Source organism: Epargyreus clarus, unplaced genomic scaffold (assembly GCF_041222505.1).
Source record: "Epargyreus clarus isolate Ecla_fem2 unplaced genomic scaffold, WU_Ecla_fem_2.2 ptg000003l, whole genome shotgun sequence".
Taxonomy (NCBI): domain Eukaryota; kingdom Metazoa; phylum Arthropoda; class Insecta; order Lepidoptera; family Hesperiidae; genus Epargyreus; species Epargyreus clarus.
The window spans coordinates 9,829,362-9,847,164 of NW_027332211.1; the positions used below are offsets into that span (position 1 = coordinate 9,829,362).

The 17,803-nt window shown below is 33.0% G+C and overlaps 1 protein-coding gene across 1 annotated transcript; it reads left to right on the forward strand.

Moving 5' to 3' along the window:
• Window positions 1-4,272: 4,272 nt before the first annotated feature.
• an-0147 (juvenile hormone binding protein an-0147) lies at window positions 4,273-16,767 on the forward strand. Its single transcript, XM_073087939.1, has 6 exons — window positions 4,273-4,481; window positions 10,637-10,806; window positions 12,774-12,844; window positions 13,523-13,662; window positions 14,961-15,110; window positions 15,668-16,767. The coding sequence occupies exons 1-6, from the start codon at window positions 4,415-4,417 to the stop codon at window positions 15,823-15,825; spliced, it is 756 nt and encodes a 251-aa protein (XP_072944040.1). The 5' UTR covers window positions 4,273-4,414; the 3' UTR covers window positions 15,826-16,767.
• Window positions 16,768-17,803: the final 1,036 nt, after the last annotated feature.

Consider the following 17,803-nt stretch of genomic DNA (forward strand, 5'->3'; position numbering starts at 1 on the left):
GGTTGTATCTATGTATGTAACGGAATATTTCAGATAAATTTTCACCGATTTCCACAATTCTGATTAATTTGAAACTTTGCACACGTATCAAGGATCGATGACAATGCAGTAATTTGATAACAGTTCCCAATTATCTTTATTACATTAATTAATCCCCCAATTTATGAGTTTGTCACAGTTAAAAAAAAAAACTAAAAAACACTCTTTCATTGCTAATCGAAATAAAACTAGAAAATAATTTAAGTTATTAAAATAATAATTCAAATATGAGTAAAAGCTAACGAAGTTATGAGTATTATGTACTTGACGTGTACATAGAAAAATACGTTAAGTAAATTATATCACTAACTGCACGAACTTCTGTGATTGATGTCTTTACTTATTGTTTGTACGATCGTTATTGTATGTACATAAGTAGGTATATGTTTCAAAAGATCATTCATGTAAGTACGACTTTTTTATTACTCGGTAGCGATGTACCTACCTATATCGTTTTACTAAAGGTCAGGTCGTCTTATTTAGTGCAATATCATAGCTTAGTAAAGATTACTCACTCCTAACAAGAAAATGTACCCAGTTTTGAGAATTGAAATAGTTGCGTAAAAAAGTTTTGCCACGTCTCCGTGCTAAAATGTCCCTAAAATATTTGAAATTATTATTATAAATTATTTAATTATCATGTAAATTACGCAGTATTAGTTATTTATTCGTAAATTTTCTCTAAAAATGTTTTTATTTGTCAAGAATTCAAAAAAAGAACTTACTATAATAAGCCGTTTATGGCTTCATTCAATTTCAAGGCGGCGAAGTATTTTTACTAATCTATGTGCAATATAAAGAAAAAATAAGCTTTAAACACACAATCAATTTATTCTATTTTTTTGGATATTTTTAATGATTTTGTATGAAGCAGATGCAAGTTTACATTTTATTATTACGTAAGTAATTTGTGTAAACCAAAATTTGGCGTGGAGAGAGTATATATAGGTAATTTGACATCTTCATGAGACTGTAATTTGTAAAAAACATCAATTACAGTTTTTGAAGTATAATTTAAAAAAATACATTCGTACTTTTAAGCAATACTAATAACAACGTATAGGTAGATATATTATACAATAATACAATACATTACGCTTCTCATATACCACCGTGCATACCATTATCAACATTTGTTTTAACACTTGTTGAAGCACTGTCATGGCAATTGAACTCTACGAACGTTATTTTTAGGAAACAATTCCTGAGAGTATTTTGATTTTTATTGTAATTACTCTATATGGATAAAGTTTCGGGCAGTAGCTCAGAGCAGCAGTCGACAACACGAAGCTCTTTTCTTGCGACCAGGGGGCCTACCATCTTTTAAGAATCATCATAGTTCAGGAAAGTTTTCTTTCAATATTGCATCAAGATCCTGTAAATAAAAGAATGAATAATTTCGACCGACATAATACAAAACTTTAACCTTAACGAGGTCGTGGTACGAAATTTCAATGTATGATTCTAATAATATTGTTTTAAGAGATGTTAGTAATCCCCCTGAGGACGTGTGTCGTCTTCGAGTTTTTTATGGATCTATGGTGCCTGTCTTGTCTTAAATGCAAAGACGTAGTTATGCTATACTTAAACGTTCGAGATTCGTAGTTATGACTAAGAATAGCTTCAGCCTTCACAAAATATAACACAAAGGTGCAGTTACGTATACCTATAGATTAAATTTGTTTTATTAATATTACTAATATATGCAATATTAGTATTATTAGTGTCTGAAAATCTATAAATAAAGCAATATTATTATGTTGTGCGCCTTCTGACACATCAGTAGCAAAAATCAATTCCTGACACGAAAAGGTTCTGCAATCAGAATAATTGTTTGTTATTATGTTACTGAGGTTTTCCATATTTTTTCAAAATTTATAGTATAGATAATATTTATTAATATAAATTTTATACCAAGTTGTCTATCCTGTGATTTAATGTTTTCTGTGAATCTGTTCTAGGTATATTTTGTCACTACATTCCAGTATTATCTTTATTAATCGAAACTATCTGATGGTGCATAATACAGTTTGTTATAATATGTTTTTCAAAATGATCTATTTGCCATCCACGCCTGATTGAAAATATCATCCTTTATATTACAGTACAATACATTCCACAAATAACAGGAACTGGTAACTACCGCAGTTTAGAGCGGAACTCTATTATATTTTTCGTGTGGTCTAATTTTATTACGTTTATATGTTCATGTACATAAAGTAGTTCTGTATGCTTAGAAAAACCTTAAGATCCTTCGTACGGAAAAATATTGATTGATATTGACCTAGAAATTTTTATTACAAAAATCGTCGAACAATATTCATAATTAAGTAGATATTAAAATTTTATTAATGTAATCTGGTTATGACGTGCGCTAAATTATGCACCGGATGTTCCGTTGACCGTGGAGAAAGATAACACTGAGAAATGACAACCAAATATACACTTATTGGAACTTACAAAATAAGAATATTTAAAAACTGATATAGGTACTTAGAATGGTAAAGGTTAGAAGTTTTAATAAACAATGAATTGCAAAGGAAAAAAGATCTAAAGAAGTAGGTACGGTACCTATTACTTCTTTCCCTTGTATAATTTTTATAGAGAAATAGCGAATATTAAATAGAAATACGTTTTATATATATGTATAGATATAATATACATATTACGTGAATATGTTAAAATTATTGATATAGGTTATTTATTTTACAGCATTTACAGACTACAGAATGTGAAGGATTTGGATCACCGCTCTGGAGCTCAGGAATTACTCCAATACATTGTGAAGAACTTTAAAACTCGTGAAATTTACATTCCTTAAGACAAGTAATAATTAGTTAGTTAGTGGTTAAAGCGTAATTGACTTGTGATGTAATATCCATTTGAGTCCCTGTGTATTCTATCGTGTTGCTATACATTCGTAGTGAACTAAAATTATTACACACTTTTTATGCCTTATATAATGATACGATCTCTAGCATTGCGATTAAATCATTTAATGTACATTATACATATAAGTAAATAAAATTTAACCGGTTTTAGCACTGCCTTCACTTATTAAATTCAAATCATTTATAACATTGTGTTAGTTAAATCTACTTATATTGTTAAACACGGTAAGTATATATCGCATGTTCTAAGTCTTCCGATGTGAAAATCTTATTTGGATGACTTCAACGGAGCACAAACGGCATCTTATGAGCGTGGTGCTCTTATCAGGATCTACCTAGGTAAACATTTACGTCCACTACACCTTTGGGTGATCCCGATCAAACATACCTACATCCTTTAGCGGATCAAACTGCCACTTTTGACACCTATATCCCTAGAAGTCCCCCTTTTAGTCGCCTTTTACCACACAGTGCATACCGTAGGTCTATTCTGGTCACGAGACTACAGGGACAAATCATTGAGACTAACCTAGAGTCTAAAACTTGTAGATTTCTACGTACCGATTAATAAGCTCATAGATAGGTAGGGTGGATACCTGACTGCCGTCAGGGATTAAGATTAATCCAGCTAACTACTAAGTGACACAACACTTTTCTAATTTAACCTATCCTAGGTTCAATCAGAAAAAAATGGGCTTAACAAAATAAGATATTTGGCTAACGTGCTGAATTGCTTGCGTGTTTTACGGTTCGACGCCGGAGGCACCATCGTACGACCACACCTACATATTTTTACCTCATAGCAGTGTTCATGTATTCTGGTTTGAAAGATGTGGTAAGGTTAGTCATACAAGGCGTTGCACATGTATATTGTATATGGCGTTCTAACTTAGTCAACAAAGGTAGCAACGCATTTGAAGCCGACCTCGTGTAGGACTCTATCATATCAGGGGTTGATTACAGACGCTATGGCGGCATAATGGGTGGTAGCTGCAGTTTACCATTAGATGGACTGCATGGTAGTTTGCAAGTAGCTATATTATAAAAAAAATGTAATTCCTATTATTACAGTATTACAAAAATAGAAAAGACAAAAAAAAATAACTTATGTTTATCACAACACAGAACATTAAAAGGAAGAGGTATCAAAACAAACTCAGTTAATATTTTTTATAGTTACTTACCACAGCTGAAATCATCTTAATTAGAGTAATTGCAACTGTTTTCCGTGAATACAAAATAATAACAAAGCGAGGCGAGATTTAAGTTATTAAGTATTCATCATAATATTCCGAAGAACAAGCAGGTGACATTGAGAGCGAGTTGGTTTGTGCAATCTCTGCTCACTGTTAAACTGACTGCCGAAGACCTCGCTGCGTACAAACGATGCGAAACCACATCGCGTAACAGTTCCATAAACCACTTTACAGAAGTTATATAAAGTATTTTAATAATTTAAGTAACACTCGGCAGTATTTACCACGATGTCGTTGCGTACAGTCTGCTTGCTGTTAACAGTATTCTCCACTTCCTATGGATATATCGATATCGGTGAGTAGTTTTTTGTTTATTTTAATATAACAGTATAAACAAATATATTTTCTTATTTTTTAACTATTCAAATGTGTAATTGGCGTAACAATATTCATGGTATTAACTTTTATTTTGTTGTATATTTAAGAATATTTTTCCAATTATATTGTTACACCGAAAAAATACGTTGTTATACATATTAAGTATGATACGGTAATGTGAATGTTTCTTTTATATGTTTTATATACACACTTTACGTAATAGAAAAGTTTAAATAATACCTAATACGCATAATAAATACGATAATTATATCGTAATATATGTGACAAAAATATCCACTATAAGAATTTACTGACATATTTTTTCGTTAAATTTGTTTAGAATGTGCCATTTATTAAATTGAATAATAAACTAATAAAAGCTAATATTAGAAAATAAAGAAAGAAAATATTATATGCCAGATACATAGATTAGTAAAGATTACTCACTCCTAACTAGAGAATGTACCCAGTTTTGAGAATTGAAATACTTGCGTAAAAAAGTTTTGCCACGTCTCCGTGCTAAAATATCCCTAAAATATTTGAAATCATTATTTATTTATTATGTACATTCATGTAAATTACGCAGTATTAGTTATTTATTCGTAAATTTTCTCTAAAAATGTTTTTATTTGTCAAGAATTCAAAAAAGAACTTACGAAAATAAGCTATTAGTGGCTTCATTCAATTTCAAGGCGGCGAAGTATCTTTACTAATCTATGGCCAGATAAGAAAAAATGCATAATCGCAGTACCAAAGTAATCAATTCAGATGTAGTTTTACAAAAGTAACTGGAAGTAACATTTACTATTACTTTAATCGCCTGCGCGAATCTGTTAAAGACGTTATCTTTTAAAGTTTAATGTTTACACGCACAACTGGAGCAGTAGGCAAAAAAAAATTTAAATTATACTTGAACTACCTCGATCAACAAGTATGTGAATAGGTATCGCGAATGTCAAGTGAAGGTACCTACTATGTACAAGGTTTGTAGAATTGGTCAAAACAGTCATTGAACTTCTAATTAATGATAGAGCGTATAATTGTATTACGAGTATATTAAACACGCATGGATTATTTCTATGAAACTCTACTTTGTTTAAATAGACGAGTTGTCTTATGCTTAAACATAGTAATATGTATAACGTTAGTGTTGGAGAAAATATTTAATATTTTTTGGGTTCTTCGTACTCAGGAACTTCGTGCTCAATTGCAGAAATTAGGCAATTATTCACAATGAATTAAGTATAAATATCAGTATCACAGAACTGGCCCTATAATTAAAGCGTGGTCAAGATGAATATTTATCATTGAAAGGATTGCCTATAAACCCTAACGGTGGTTGCCGTAATTAATTTATATTTATTTAAGATGTTTTACAAACGTTTTGTGTTAGAGTTATTGTACCAACATATGAGAATATTTCATTTACCTATTTTTTGCAATCTGAGCTTTTTTTATAATATAGGAGTAGCAGACGAGCATGCAGTATACCTGATGGTAAGTGGCTACTGCTGCCCATGTTTAGATAATCCTACCTGAGGTTGGTCACAGATGCGCCGCTACCCCTGAGGGCTAAGCTGGAACGCCTCGGAAAAGTCTGTCTCTCTTACCACGCCCTTCAAACCGGAACACAGCAGCGCCTAACACTGCTGTTATTAGGTAGAAATAGATGTGGCGGTGGTGCCGCCGAAGTCGAACTACAAAGGGTTCTACCGAAGTCGAACCACAAAGGGTTCTACCTTCAAAAGCTTGAGCTTCTCGAATAACAATAAAAAGTATAAAAAAACATTTGATGTGAGAAGTGTAACTTGACTGACCGACGTATAATAACTAAACAGTTTCCGTTGGGTAACATTTTTTATTTACAAGCATTAACATTATAAATCTTCTAACTAAATTAAAATTAAATAAAAGTAAGTCAAATTAAATAATTAATAAAACTTATAAGATAAAGATGTCGTTCAACTCGCCCACTTGTGGCATAGTGCCCAGAACGCTGGCAGCGTTACCTCGGTGTACAGCGAGGCTAATTTTTTAGGCAAAAAAGCTGCCAGCTCTCTGGTCACCCGAAGCGAGGATAAGCCTGCGGGACATATCTTTCATCAAAAGTTTCATGTCAGCCGACCATAGACCAAAGGTTTCATTCGCAAGCGCCGCAAATTGGTAATCTTTTATAATTGAAGAATATTTACGGCGCTTGAGAAACTGAGCGCGGTCGGTAGCAGCCCCAAGCTCCGTTGGGCCCTTTCTTCCGGGATAAAAGATAAAAGTGTCCTCCTCGTAGTGTAGGTAGTAATCTAGGTAGTGTGTATCACAATGCCCGCTTCAATATCCGTCCACTAGTAATCGCGTGACTCCTGAATAGACATGACACCATTACTCTTTTATTATAATCATAATTGACTATGACCCCGGTTTTGTACGCTGGCTGACGAATTCTGTAGAGATAATGCTTTGAAAATTTTAAAATAAACTAAGTACATCTTACCTTTGTTAATGCTCGGAGTGCAAGAATTTGACAGGCGGAAAATCTGGCCATTTGATAGGATCCATGTTGTATGATAACATTGACAATGTGTTTTATAGAGACGTCAAACTATCTAGTTATATCAAAATGCCTATTAATTTTGCGATTTTAATAATACAAATTTCATATTCTATCTACTTATAAAAAAATGTTGTAGTTTTACTGAAATCTCCTCAATAGGTAGGTATAATTTGTCACTGTAGGTCCGGGACTAAAATAGGGCTACGGTATCCCCTGCCTGTCGACTAAAATGGGCTTGCGGGGTTGCGGGCGGCAGGAGTGGGAGCTCGAACCGTCCAGTAATTGACTCTGGGAAGGACGACGGTATGTGTGGTTGCATACCGTTGTAAAGACTGGCAGAGCGTAAAGGAGCGCTGAGGACGCCCCAGGGGAGGGGGGTTGGGTAGTTAGTGCGGTAAAAATCCCACATAACCCGGTGTCGCTCCCACGTCGTCGGGTACCCTTTGAAGTTTCCTCCACGTAAAAAAGGTAGGTATAAGTACATAAATCTATTGTAATCTAAGATCATTAAAACTGGACACATAGTATGACAAAATCGTAATTTAGCGTATAAGGTAGTCCTCAGGTAGGAATCTAATCTTATCTGGGGTTGATTACAGATGTTCAATAGCGACAGTATCAACTTACTATCTGGTGGACTACAGGCACTTCTGCCACTACTATATTATAGAAAACAGAAAATAAATTCTTTAACAGACATGTTAAAAAATGTTTCAAGTCTTTAAAAACTTTAGAAAAATCCTCAGATTCTTACTTATTTTCAGTAGCGTAGCGTGGGTCGTGAAACAGTCGGAGACACCTTATATAATACGTGAAAAACTAATTTTGCCGCCTCCCAAAATGTCCTCCGGCGCCCTCTACGAATTAATAATACTATATTTTATGTATAGACTGATTTTATTATATAAATAATAATCATTAGATTTAATGTGTTTTTCCGAAGGTCCGCGTTCTAGTAAAACGTTTTTCTATAATTGTCCTCTAATGATATTGCATTTTTGTGCATATCTCCAAACAATAAGTTTTGTAGCTAAAATAGTAATTATAATATTTGTACACTATAAAAAGATCATACAAAAACTTATTTGTTTATCTATCCTACTTGATGTTCATGTTTTTTCAAGTACCTACCAATACCTACTGTAGTCTGATATTTCATATATCTATTCATATGCCATTAAGAATAATAAGTAAATAGGTATGTTGTATTGGTAAGCATATGGAATTTTAATTTAAAAAGGATTTAGAAAGATTTTTGATGTGAAACATCTATAGCCGCACGTAAAACCGATTTCTGGCGTGGCGACGCATGCCGTGGCGAATTCAATAAATAGTCATCGTTATCTGGAAAAAAATCGTAATATTTTATTTTATCATTATGACATATTTAGTTCCTATCACAATATGTTCTTTTCTGTATATTACTTTTACAAAATAATGTCGATGTTTCACATCTGCCAGGCGTCCCGTGACGGCTCACATTTTTTTTCGTCGTTTAAACAAGTAATAAATTGATAGGAATAACAAAGTTAAGTACATATGTGAATTTTAAAAATTAACATGAACACGGTCATAATTATAATTGATTAAATTTATTAAATTTGTCCTTTGAACTCTATCTACCAACCACTTGGCCAGTGTGAGCTCCAATCTCATCTTGTACTTATTGAAAACAAGCCATTTCCGGCAATAACGTGATAAGGTTTGATGGCTTCGGTATATGTCACGATTAATTGTTAGGATAATTACTTCTAGAACTAATGTCGCTTTTGAGAACATTTATATCATCATAATCTGTAATTAATGAATCATAAATAGCACATGACAGACCATAATAACAGTTTGTGAATAAACAAGTATGAATATCTATTAACCTTACGTTAATTGATATAATAAGACTTATTGTTAGTTATATAAGAATTAATGGATGTAAACATTAATAATTAAGGTTAATTTTAATGTTAAATTGAGTTTAATAAAGTATTGAAAGTAGTTAATGTAGTAGGTATGTAGTAACAAAGTTATTAGCATTTGATTTAACATGTAATTACTGTAGACTGTTCGTTACATACTTAAGCACTTAATACTGAGGATTTTAAAAAATATTATGTTCTTACAACATTTATTTTCCTCATGTTTATGTTAATTAATTAATTAATAATGTGGTTGGTATACCTAACTTAGTGCGAAAATCTCAAACAAAGATTTTCCGGGTTACCTACTTTAATTTTTATTTTATTTATTTTATTTTATTTTATTATGGTAAGTGGTTTTTGCCACCATGAAAGTCTGTGACCAATTCCAGACCAGTTTAACCTGAAAGCCGATCATTGATGCGCTGCATCTCTTGAGAACTACGTTTCCTGCCTCATAATACTCGTAATATGTAAATCAGCCAAATTTGTGTGTTAATCTAAATAATTTTCATTAAATTAGTTTTATAACTGTGGAATCAAAATAGAAATACCTAAACTCTACCTAGTAGGTACGCAGAAGTTACTGGCACAAAACTGAACTGAAATTCCCGAGTCGTATTTGATTGACAATGAATTTAGGAAGTCAAATTCTTTATATATCAAGTAGTTGATTGGTTGGTTATTGGTTAAGTGGCTAGCTGATAGTATGATAGTTTAGGTAATGGGTCTTATGCTCAAAATTGTTAATGTCATGGATTATTTCGGCATACAATTGCACATGAGTAACTATGTAGAGTATACCTTTATGCTGTGTGGTAGGTACCTCCATGCATATAAAAAACGAAGAATGGACGAACACATGCTACATTCTAATAGAATGATAAATATAAGTTACAAAAACATTGTCTTTTTTTTCTTACTTATTGCAGAGGTATTTTATGTCATGTTTGTTTCCAAAGGTACGCAGTATGAAGTTTACCAACTGAACTTTGCTTGGCATGATGGTCAGTAACCGTCGTAGTCAGGTGGACTGCAATCGTTTGACACTTCAATCTTATAAAAACATGAAATTTGTGATATACACATTAAAATATTGTTTAAATTTTTTTTTTGTTCTTCATTGCTACCAATACGCACTTGACCAGCGCGGTGGACTATGGCCTAATCCTTCTCATTATGAGAGGAGATCCGTGCCCAGCAGTGGGACATTAATGGGTTGTTGATGTGATGTGAACTTCATAAATTAATATTGACTCATTTTATTAGTGCCTCTTGAACACCTACGATTTCATAATATAAAGGGTTTTTTATATAGACGCATTAATGTGTTTATTAAATATACGTTCCATTTTCCTTAAAGTTTTAAAGTAATCGTTTTTTCGATAGTTACAGTAGTCGTGCAATTAAGGTAATGGTCATAAGAATTACTTAAAAATGACCTTGATAGAATTACGTTGGGAAATATATACGTCCAAGTTACTATTCATATTTATAAGTATTAAAATGTTTACTTTTTAAGAGACCTACATTACATCCGCACTTTTCGGTAATTGTTTAGTTTAAATTGTTTTATAGATAACAAACATTTGTCATACTCGATGAAAAGTTACTATCCATGTCTCATATAAGAAAGATATGATGTGATACTAAATTAAATATTTTTTCCAGAAAAATATCTCAATGTGTGCGACAGAAATTCGCCTGATGTCAACGAATGCCTAGTAGACGCCGTGCAAAAAGGTCTGAGTGACCTCGCAGGTGGTATAAAGGAGTTGGGCGTCCCCGCAATAGACCCCTACCACCAAAAGGAGTTAAAAATGGAATATAAAAATAATCAAGTTAGTATACATTTACATTTTCCTTTTTTATTACCGACACTTACTCGTAGTTATCGAAGAGTTTCAAATGCTATTCTATATGCGCTATTTCTTTAACAAATAAACACTCTTAAGATACTTTACTTTCATGTCATACTTAAATAGTGTTATTTTTATTTTATATTTTAATAATAATGTAGTCATGTGTGACAATCGGATATATATCTAACCTAACCTAACCTACTGAGTCCCCATGGGACTGTAAATACTTACCATTTTTATTTATATTACGTATTACGAATGACGCTCTACATTTTTGATCCATGTCTTTAGATTTCTGGTAGTTTTAAATTAAGGTTTTCTCGATTTTCATACCTATTTATAGGAATCTATCAAGTATGTTTGAAGAAAATAGTCTAGGATATAGGAGGAGTATAGGAAGTAACTCATTAAGTTTAAGAAAAATAGGCCATGACAAACACACAGCAGGTACTTAATCTTATACGGTTCCGGTAATACAGTGGTATCTATTCAATCAAAAAGTTGATTGTTATTGTTATATCGTTTAATGTATGTGTGTAATAATATGACTTTAAGTAGGTATAATTCGTTTACATCTGTAAAAAATGTTGTTATAATTTAAGAATAGATGTTTAACATAATTCATCTTTTAAACTCTACCACCAATTCCTTAAATTATGGGACTTATGTAAAATAGAAACTAAACAGAAATCGTAAATCGTTGGGGACTCTATCTTATTTAAAAAAAAATACTATTGTTACTTGCAGTTAAAATGTAATTAATGCTTAAAAATTGAGAGCAAAAATGTTAGTTATAGTTTTTTTACTTAGGAATTGTATGGGAATAAAATTAAGAGAACTTAACGATGCAGTGAAGAGGTTTTATTAATTAATTCTAACAATATGTTTTGTGTATGATAATTAGATGACTTGTGTATAATTCATAGGTTATTTTGTTTGTACCAATAGTCGAATCAAGGTTTGAAAAAAAACATGGCTTAGTATATTTTTAGATAAAAAATAAATAGTAATATAAGCTTTACACCACAACATCACAGTCTACCGCATGTCGTTAGGCATAATGTCACGATGTAACCATTAACTATGTCAAAGGTATATCATTAAAACGTATTTCCCCGCCTTCAAAAACATACTTGTATTGTTCTCATGGACTCGTAATAGAGGCCACAGAGGTAGTAGGTACCCACCATTTGTTCTCCCTGGGCAAATTATCTCACACAATTACATGCGATCCTTGATAATCTGTAGCATGCACATTGCACATTATACGTATGTAGGTTTTTATCTATTTTTAATAAAAATAAATATTATAATTTAATGCATTAACTCGCATACAAAAGTTTCAATTATTTTATACACCATACGAGTACATCGTACCTTTAAAATTATAATGACAAAGGAAGGTGCAAATGCCGTGCATGCGAAATAAATTTGAATACCAGAGTCAATTTTGCATTCGACATTTTAGTAATTTTGTTTGTAAGTACATAAGTTATTTTGATATTTTTTACAATTCTGTGCTTACGTTATTGCAATTACAAATTTTGCATGTAACATGTAAAAAGGTAGTAGTATAAAAAATATTATACCTATTAATTATACATGTTATTGTTTACAATTTTATGCATATCATTTAAAATGTGAGTAAGATACTATACAATACTTTGCCTTGGCCATGAGCTGAAATTTGCTTGGTCAAGGCTCAAGTATGGATAGAGCTTACATCACGAAGCAATAAATTATTTATACATTAGCAATATATCACCACTACATACCTAATATATCTTCTTTAATTAAATTAAATGTAAAATCATCACACGTTACCACATATTTCACTATAAATTAATTATTTTTACACAGTATACCTATACTGAATTCAGAATTCAAATATTTCTAGGAGATATAATTCTAGATCTGTTTGAATAAATATTTGTTTTTGTTTACAGATAATGGCTAAAGTCATTATAAAGGATATTTACGTGTCAGGTCTCAAAGAATCTAAAGTGCGCGATGTAAGGTAAGATCTAATCATCACACTTTTCTCGGAAACATGTTACTAAGGTACATTTTTTTTTGTTTGACTTATAATGGTGTTCTCATGTGTATACATGCTACAAATCTACAATGACTCTAATTAGAATTCATCGGGTAATTAACACATAATTTTCTTAAGTCGTTTATAATGGTCGTAATACTCTGAAGTACTTGTGTACTATCTTAAGTAGTTCTAATTTATTACAGCTGAAATAGCAATTTATTAAATTGATAAACGTGATAATTCATTATTCACGCATTCCCTAATGTGCATTATGTTTAAATGTACATTACCTTTTTTACTTAAATATTAGAGTCCTCGCCAAACTGCTAGTCCGCTCTAAAGTTGTTGCGAGCAGGTGTAGTCATACAATTTGCTATGGGGACGCGATTCCTTTCTATGTATATTGTATATTCAGAGCGGACTAGCACTAGTTTTACGCCTACCTACACAAAACTAACATACTTACTTACCTAAGTAGGTATCTTACACACATTGTATTCCTTTAAGTAAGTACTTATAGGAATACGGTGTGTGTAAGAATTTCAACTCAATCCATCGACTAGTTTAGAGTTTTTTGGGTACGGAATAGATATACGACAGCTGGAATAATTATTCATATTGGTAAAGATTAATATTGTATTATTTTTTGTGGAACAGATTAAAAGCAGACGAAGACAACTTCCACATGGAAGTCGATATGTTCAGCCCAACAATAAAGGCGAAGGGTAAATACAGTGGCGGTGGAAGCTACAACTCCCTGCAGGTCAATGCTAGCGGAGACTTCGACACCATTATGAGTTAGTATTTTGCTATTTATAATATAGAAGTGGCAACTGAGCATGCATTTCACCGGAGAATGAGACCCCTGTCGCCTATACACAACTGTAATCAACCCTAGATAGGGACTGAGTTTGTCCCTGTTGTTCCGGGACCAGAATAGGGTTACTGTTTCCCCTGCCTGTCGTAAGAGGCGACTAAGCGGGGCTTCCGGGGTTGCGGGCGGCAAGAGTGGGAGCTCAAACCGCCCGGCAAGCAACCCCGTCGTGTACAACAGACTGTGTGGCGAGCGGTATGCTCACCTGGACGGAGCCCGTCGGGGCAACGCACTAAGGGGACTCCGGTTGAGTTCTTCTGGACATCCCGAGTCCTTTACGCAGCGCCGAGGACGGCCACCGGGGGGGTTTTAGTGCGGTAAGAATCCCCCACGAATAAGTGTCGCTTCCACGGCACCGGGTACCTTTCGTACGTTTCCCCCTCGAAAACAAAAAAAAAAGATAGGAACTGAGTTGGAACGCCTCGGATACCCAAGTATGTCTCAATTTTCAAACCCTTCAAATTAGAACAGCGCTAAACATGGTGAACTGAGAAAGGTGTAGCAGTGGTGTTTCCGGAGTGGAACCACAAAGGGTTCACCACCTTCAAAAAGAATGACATAATGTACCAAACGTGAGGTTGACAATAATAGAATACGAAATACAATGTGATCGCCTTGGCAGAGATTTTTTGTTGACCTAGAATTAAACTTCCTAGTTGCCTTTAAAAAATAAGTATATGCAACAGCAACTTCTAATATTATTTTATGTAAATTTTAGTCGGACACGTTTCTTGAATGAACAATGTTTGCATTTATATACCTAATCAGTAATCACTATAACCTACCACATTTTTTCTTTATAAAAAAAGACATTTCGTTCTTTATTTTAAACGTAAAAAAAGGGTCTGATATGCGTTAAGGTTGTAAGTAATTTTTATTGACCATTAATTAACTGAATATGAAATCCGTTATTTAATTTCAGTGATGAATAATTCATTAAAGTATCTTATGATGTCATATATTTGCGTTAGTACATTTATAATGTATATTTGTATATGTACATTATTACATGGCATATAATAATATAATATTGGGTTAAGGATTTCTTGGAAACATTACCCCTACTAGTTTCCTACGGCTTTAGTGGTAGGTATATCTAAGCGTATTGTTCGATTACTACAACACAAGGGAATGAGCGTCAATGTTTTATTTTAAAAACTTATGGGCCCATGTTTGTTACTTAATATATTTCTATGTCTTATATGATTATTTATATTTCAGCCGACTTAACATATACCTGGAAGTTGGATGGAATTCCTGAGAAAATAAACAACGAAACCCATATACGAATCAACTCCTTCTACATGCGTCCCGACGTCGGTGACATGAAGTCAAAACTAACCAATGACAACCCTGACAGCAGAGAACTCAGTAAGTGATGGTTATGAACGTATTTCGATAACCGATATTGTTTGTCCATTAAGGATTTAAAGGTGGTAGAACCCTTCATGGTGCCACTTCAGAGATATCAATCTTATCTGGGGTTAATTAGAAATACCTATGGTTGGCAGTCGCCCCTTACTATCACGTGGACTGAAAGCTCATTTGCTCCTGCTGTAAAGTAAAATGAAAAAGATTTATATATCTTCATTGGTGGTCCGTAGTAGGTCTGTACTATGTAAATATCTAGGTGTGTACTCTTATTAAAATAGTTGATACGTATATTGACATATACGACAAAAAGTATATTGTTCTAAAAAATATATTTTGATATTTTATGATTGAATTGCTGAATTGCAAGAAAATAAAATGTTAACATTACATATGATAGAAATCTGCTTTGAACCAAGCAGATTGCTACAGTGACATCAAGATACATGCTTCGTTTTTAACAGCCGTGTTCATTCTAATCTCTTCTGGTCTTTATGAATTACTGAGAGCTCTATCCTAATTAAACTATAGCAAAATTTTATTTATCTATGTTTTAGCAACTCTGGCGAACAGAATCACAAATGACAACTGGAGGACATTATACAAAGAGTTGTTGCCATTCGCACAAAGTAATTGGAACAAGATTGGTATACGTGTTGCCAACAAGATTTTCCTGAAAGTACCTTACAATCAACTGTTTCCTGTTAAATCATAATAGCACATTAGAATAACTATTATTACACATAGAATAACCGGATATTAAGTGTTATTTTTTTGTATTTGTGATATTAAAGTGTTGTATACTATATAAGCCTACATAAGTATAATTACAATGTTTGTATAATTGTCGTCATCGACGTCACGAAGGCTTAGAATTCACGGAGCGGTTTGCAATAGCACTGTTGTGCGAATGCGTAACAGTATTTTTTTTACTCACGAAACCGCAGTTTTGTACGGTTACGCCGCGGTTGCGGAAGTATCCGAAAACTCCGGAATGACATCGATAAATATTTGTCCACTTGTGCAACAAAAGCCGCAGACTATCATTCACGCTGCGGCTATGAACCTATATTAAATTTTAACTATATTTTCATTTTTCAAATTCTACGCTACGGCTTTAGACCGCTCCGTGAGACTATAATAAGTCCTAATATTATTACACTACTATATACTACTACAAGTATACTATTCAAGTATATTAGAACTATGTATATCATGCACCGCAAGTATTATGTTTACCTATGTAGTGTTATATTTTTAGTATTTTTACGTATGTTAGGGAGTAATTTTGAGGATTTTAATTAGAGCTAACAATTTATAACCAGACATATTATCCAAATAGTTTCTTAAATAATTGTCACAATGTCGATTGGCGAAAGAAGCGCTACATATGAGCCCGATAATGATTAGTTAATGTTGTGATATAGGTGATAAAGAAAGAAATAGCAAATGAAAGTCCGCTTCAGGACTGGCTCCGCACAATTTCTGATTTGCATTTAAAATTTAGGATTTTCATTTACATTTTTTGCAATATATCACTACTAGTAAATCCATGTATTTTCAAAATTAAAGACTTTGTAATTTTCTAATAAGGGGGAAGGGAATGGTAGGTTAAATTTCTTTTAAGCTAAGTAATAAAATAAAAATGTACCCTGGTTGTTTTGTTTTATTATTTTTATAAATATGCTCTTTAATAGATAGACACCATTGACACCACGGGAGTGACATTATAGTGAAGTGATTCCGTTTTAAAGATCTACCTACTAAAATCTAAAAATACTACTATTATGTTATACTAACGTCACTAGGAGATAATTATGTCCGGCAGTTAGGGTGTTTTTAATATAGTGCGTGTTTCACCACGCAGGCTTGATTGCCCCGCACGCGGAAATTTTCACGCAGCGTGAGACATGCTAGTCCACGATCTAGTTTTCTGCGGGCTGCTGTGCTATGTGGTTGTGTACAATAGACAACAAACTCAAAAAACGATTGATCATATACTTAATTTATAAAAGACGAAATAAGAAGACAAGGTCGCAATATGGCTTGTTGTTTGAAAAGAGGATTCTTGCTGGAACGTTTGTTACACATTATAGCATGTACACTGCTCCCATAGAAGCGCGCATGCGGGGTCCCCGCGCGGGATCTTGCCCCGCGTCCCGCGTGCGTATTCAACGCGTTACAATAAATACTTGTATGAAAAGGACATTTACGGGAATTCCGCATGCGGGGCCATCCCGCTTTGCGTGTTGAAATCCGCACGATATTAAAAACACCCTTTGGGCTGGTATCCACCAATGCAAAGGTGAAAAAGATTATACTAAATAAAATGATAAAATATCGTTGTTTTCAAATTCTCTACCTACTTTCTTATTTTGCATTATTGAATATTCCATCTCCAGCTTTCATATAACATACCTACATAGAATAGATGGAAATAGTATAGGATAGGACGACGTATCAAAGTAGGTTTAGTTTATTAACGAAATACTAAATTTAAAAAATGAACTTAAATTCAACTATCTCTTGCATTGAATAAACGGTGATGAAATTTTAGTTTTACATGGAAAAGTAGGTTAATGAAATCATTCTTGACACTCGAATGCGAAGGTAATGTCAATCATTAATTTTATTTACTTACAACGTAAAGTTTTTAAGTGACTTATAAACATATATTTAGGTAAGAATAATAC

Bases quoted from the DNA above. Each gene is read 5' to 3' on its own strand.
- an-0147 (XM_073087939.1), top strand. From the start codon at position 4,415: ATGTCGTTGCGTACAGTCTGCTTGCTGTTAACAGTATTCTCCACTTCC. The intron at 10,807-12,773 runs GTTAGTATACAT...TTTTGTTTACAG, and splicing joins TGGAATATAAAAATAATCAA to ATAATGGCTAAAGTCATTAT. The intron at 12,845-13,522 runs GTAAGATCTAAT...TTTGTGGAACAG, and splicing joins TCTAAAGTGCGCGATGTAAG to ATTAAAAGCAGACGAAGACA.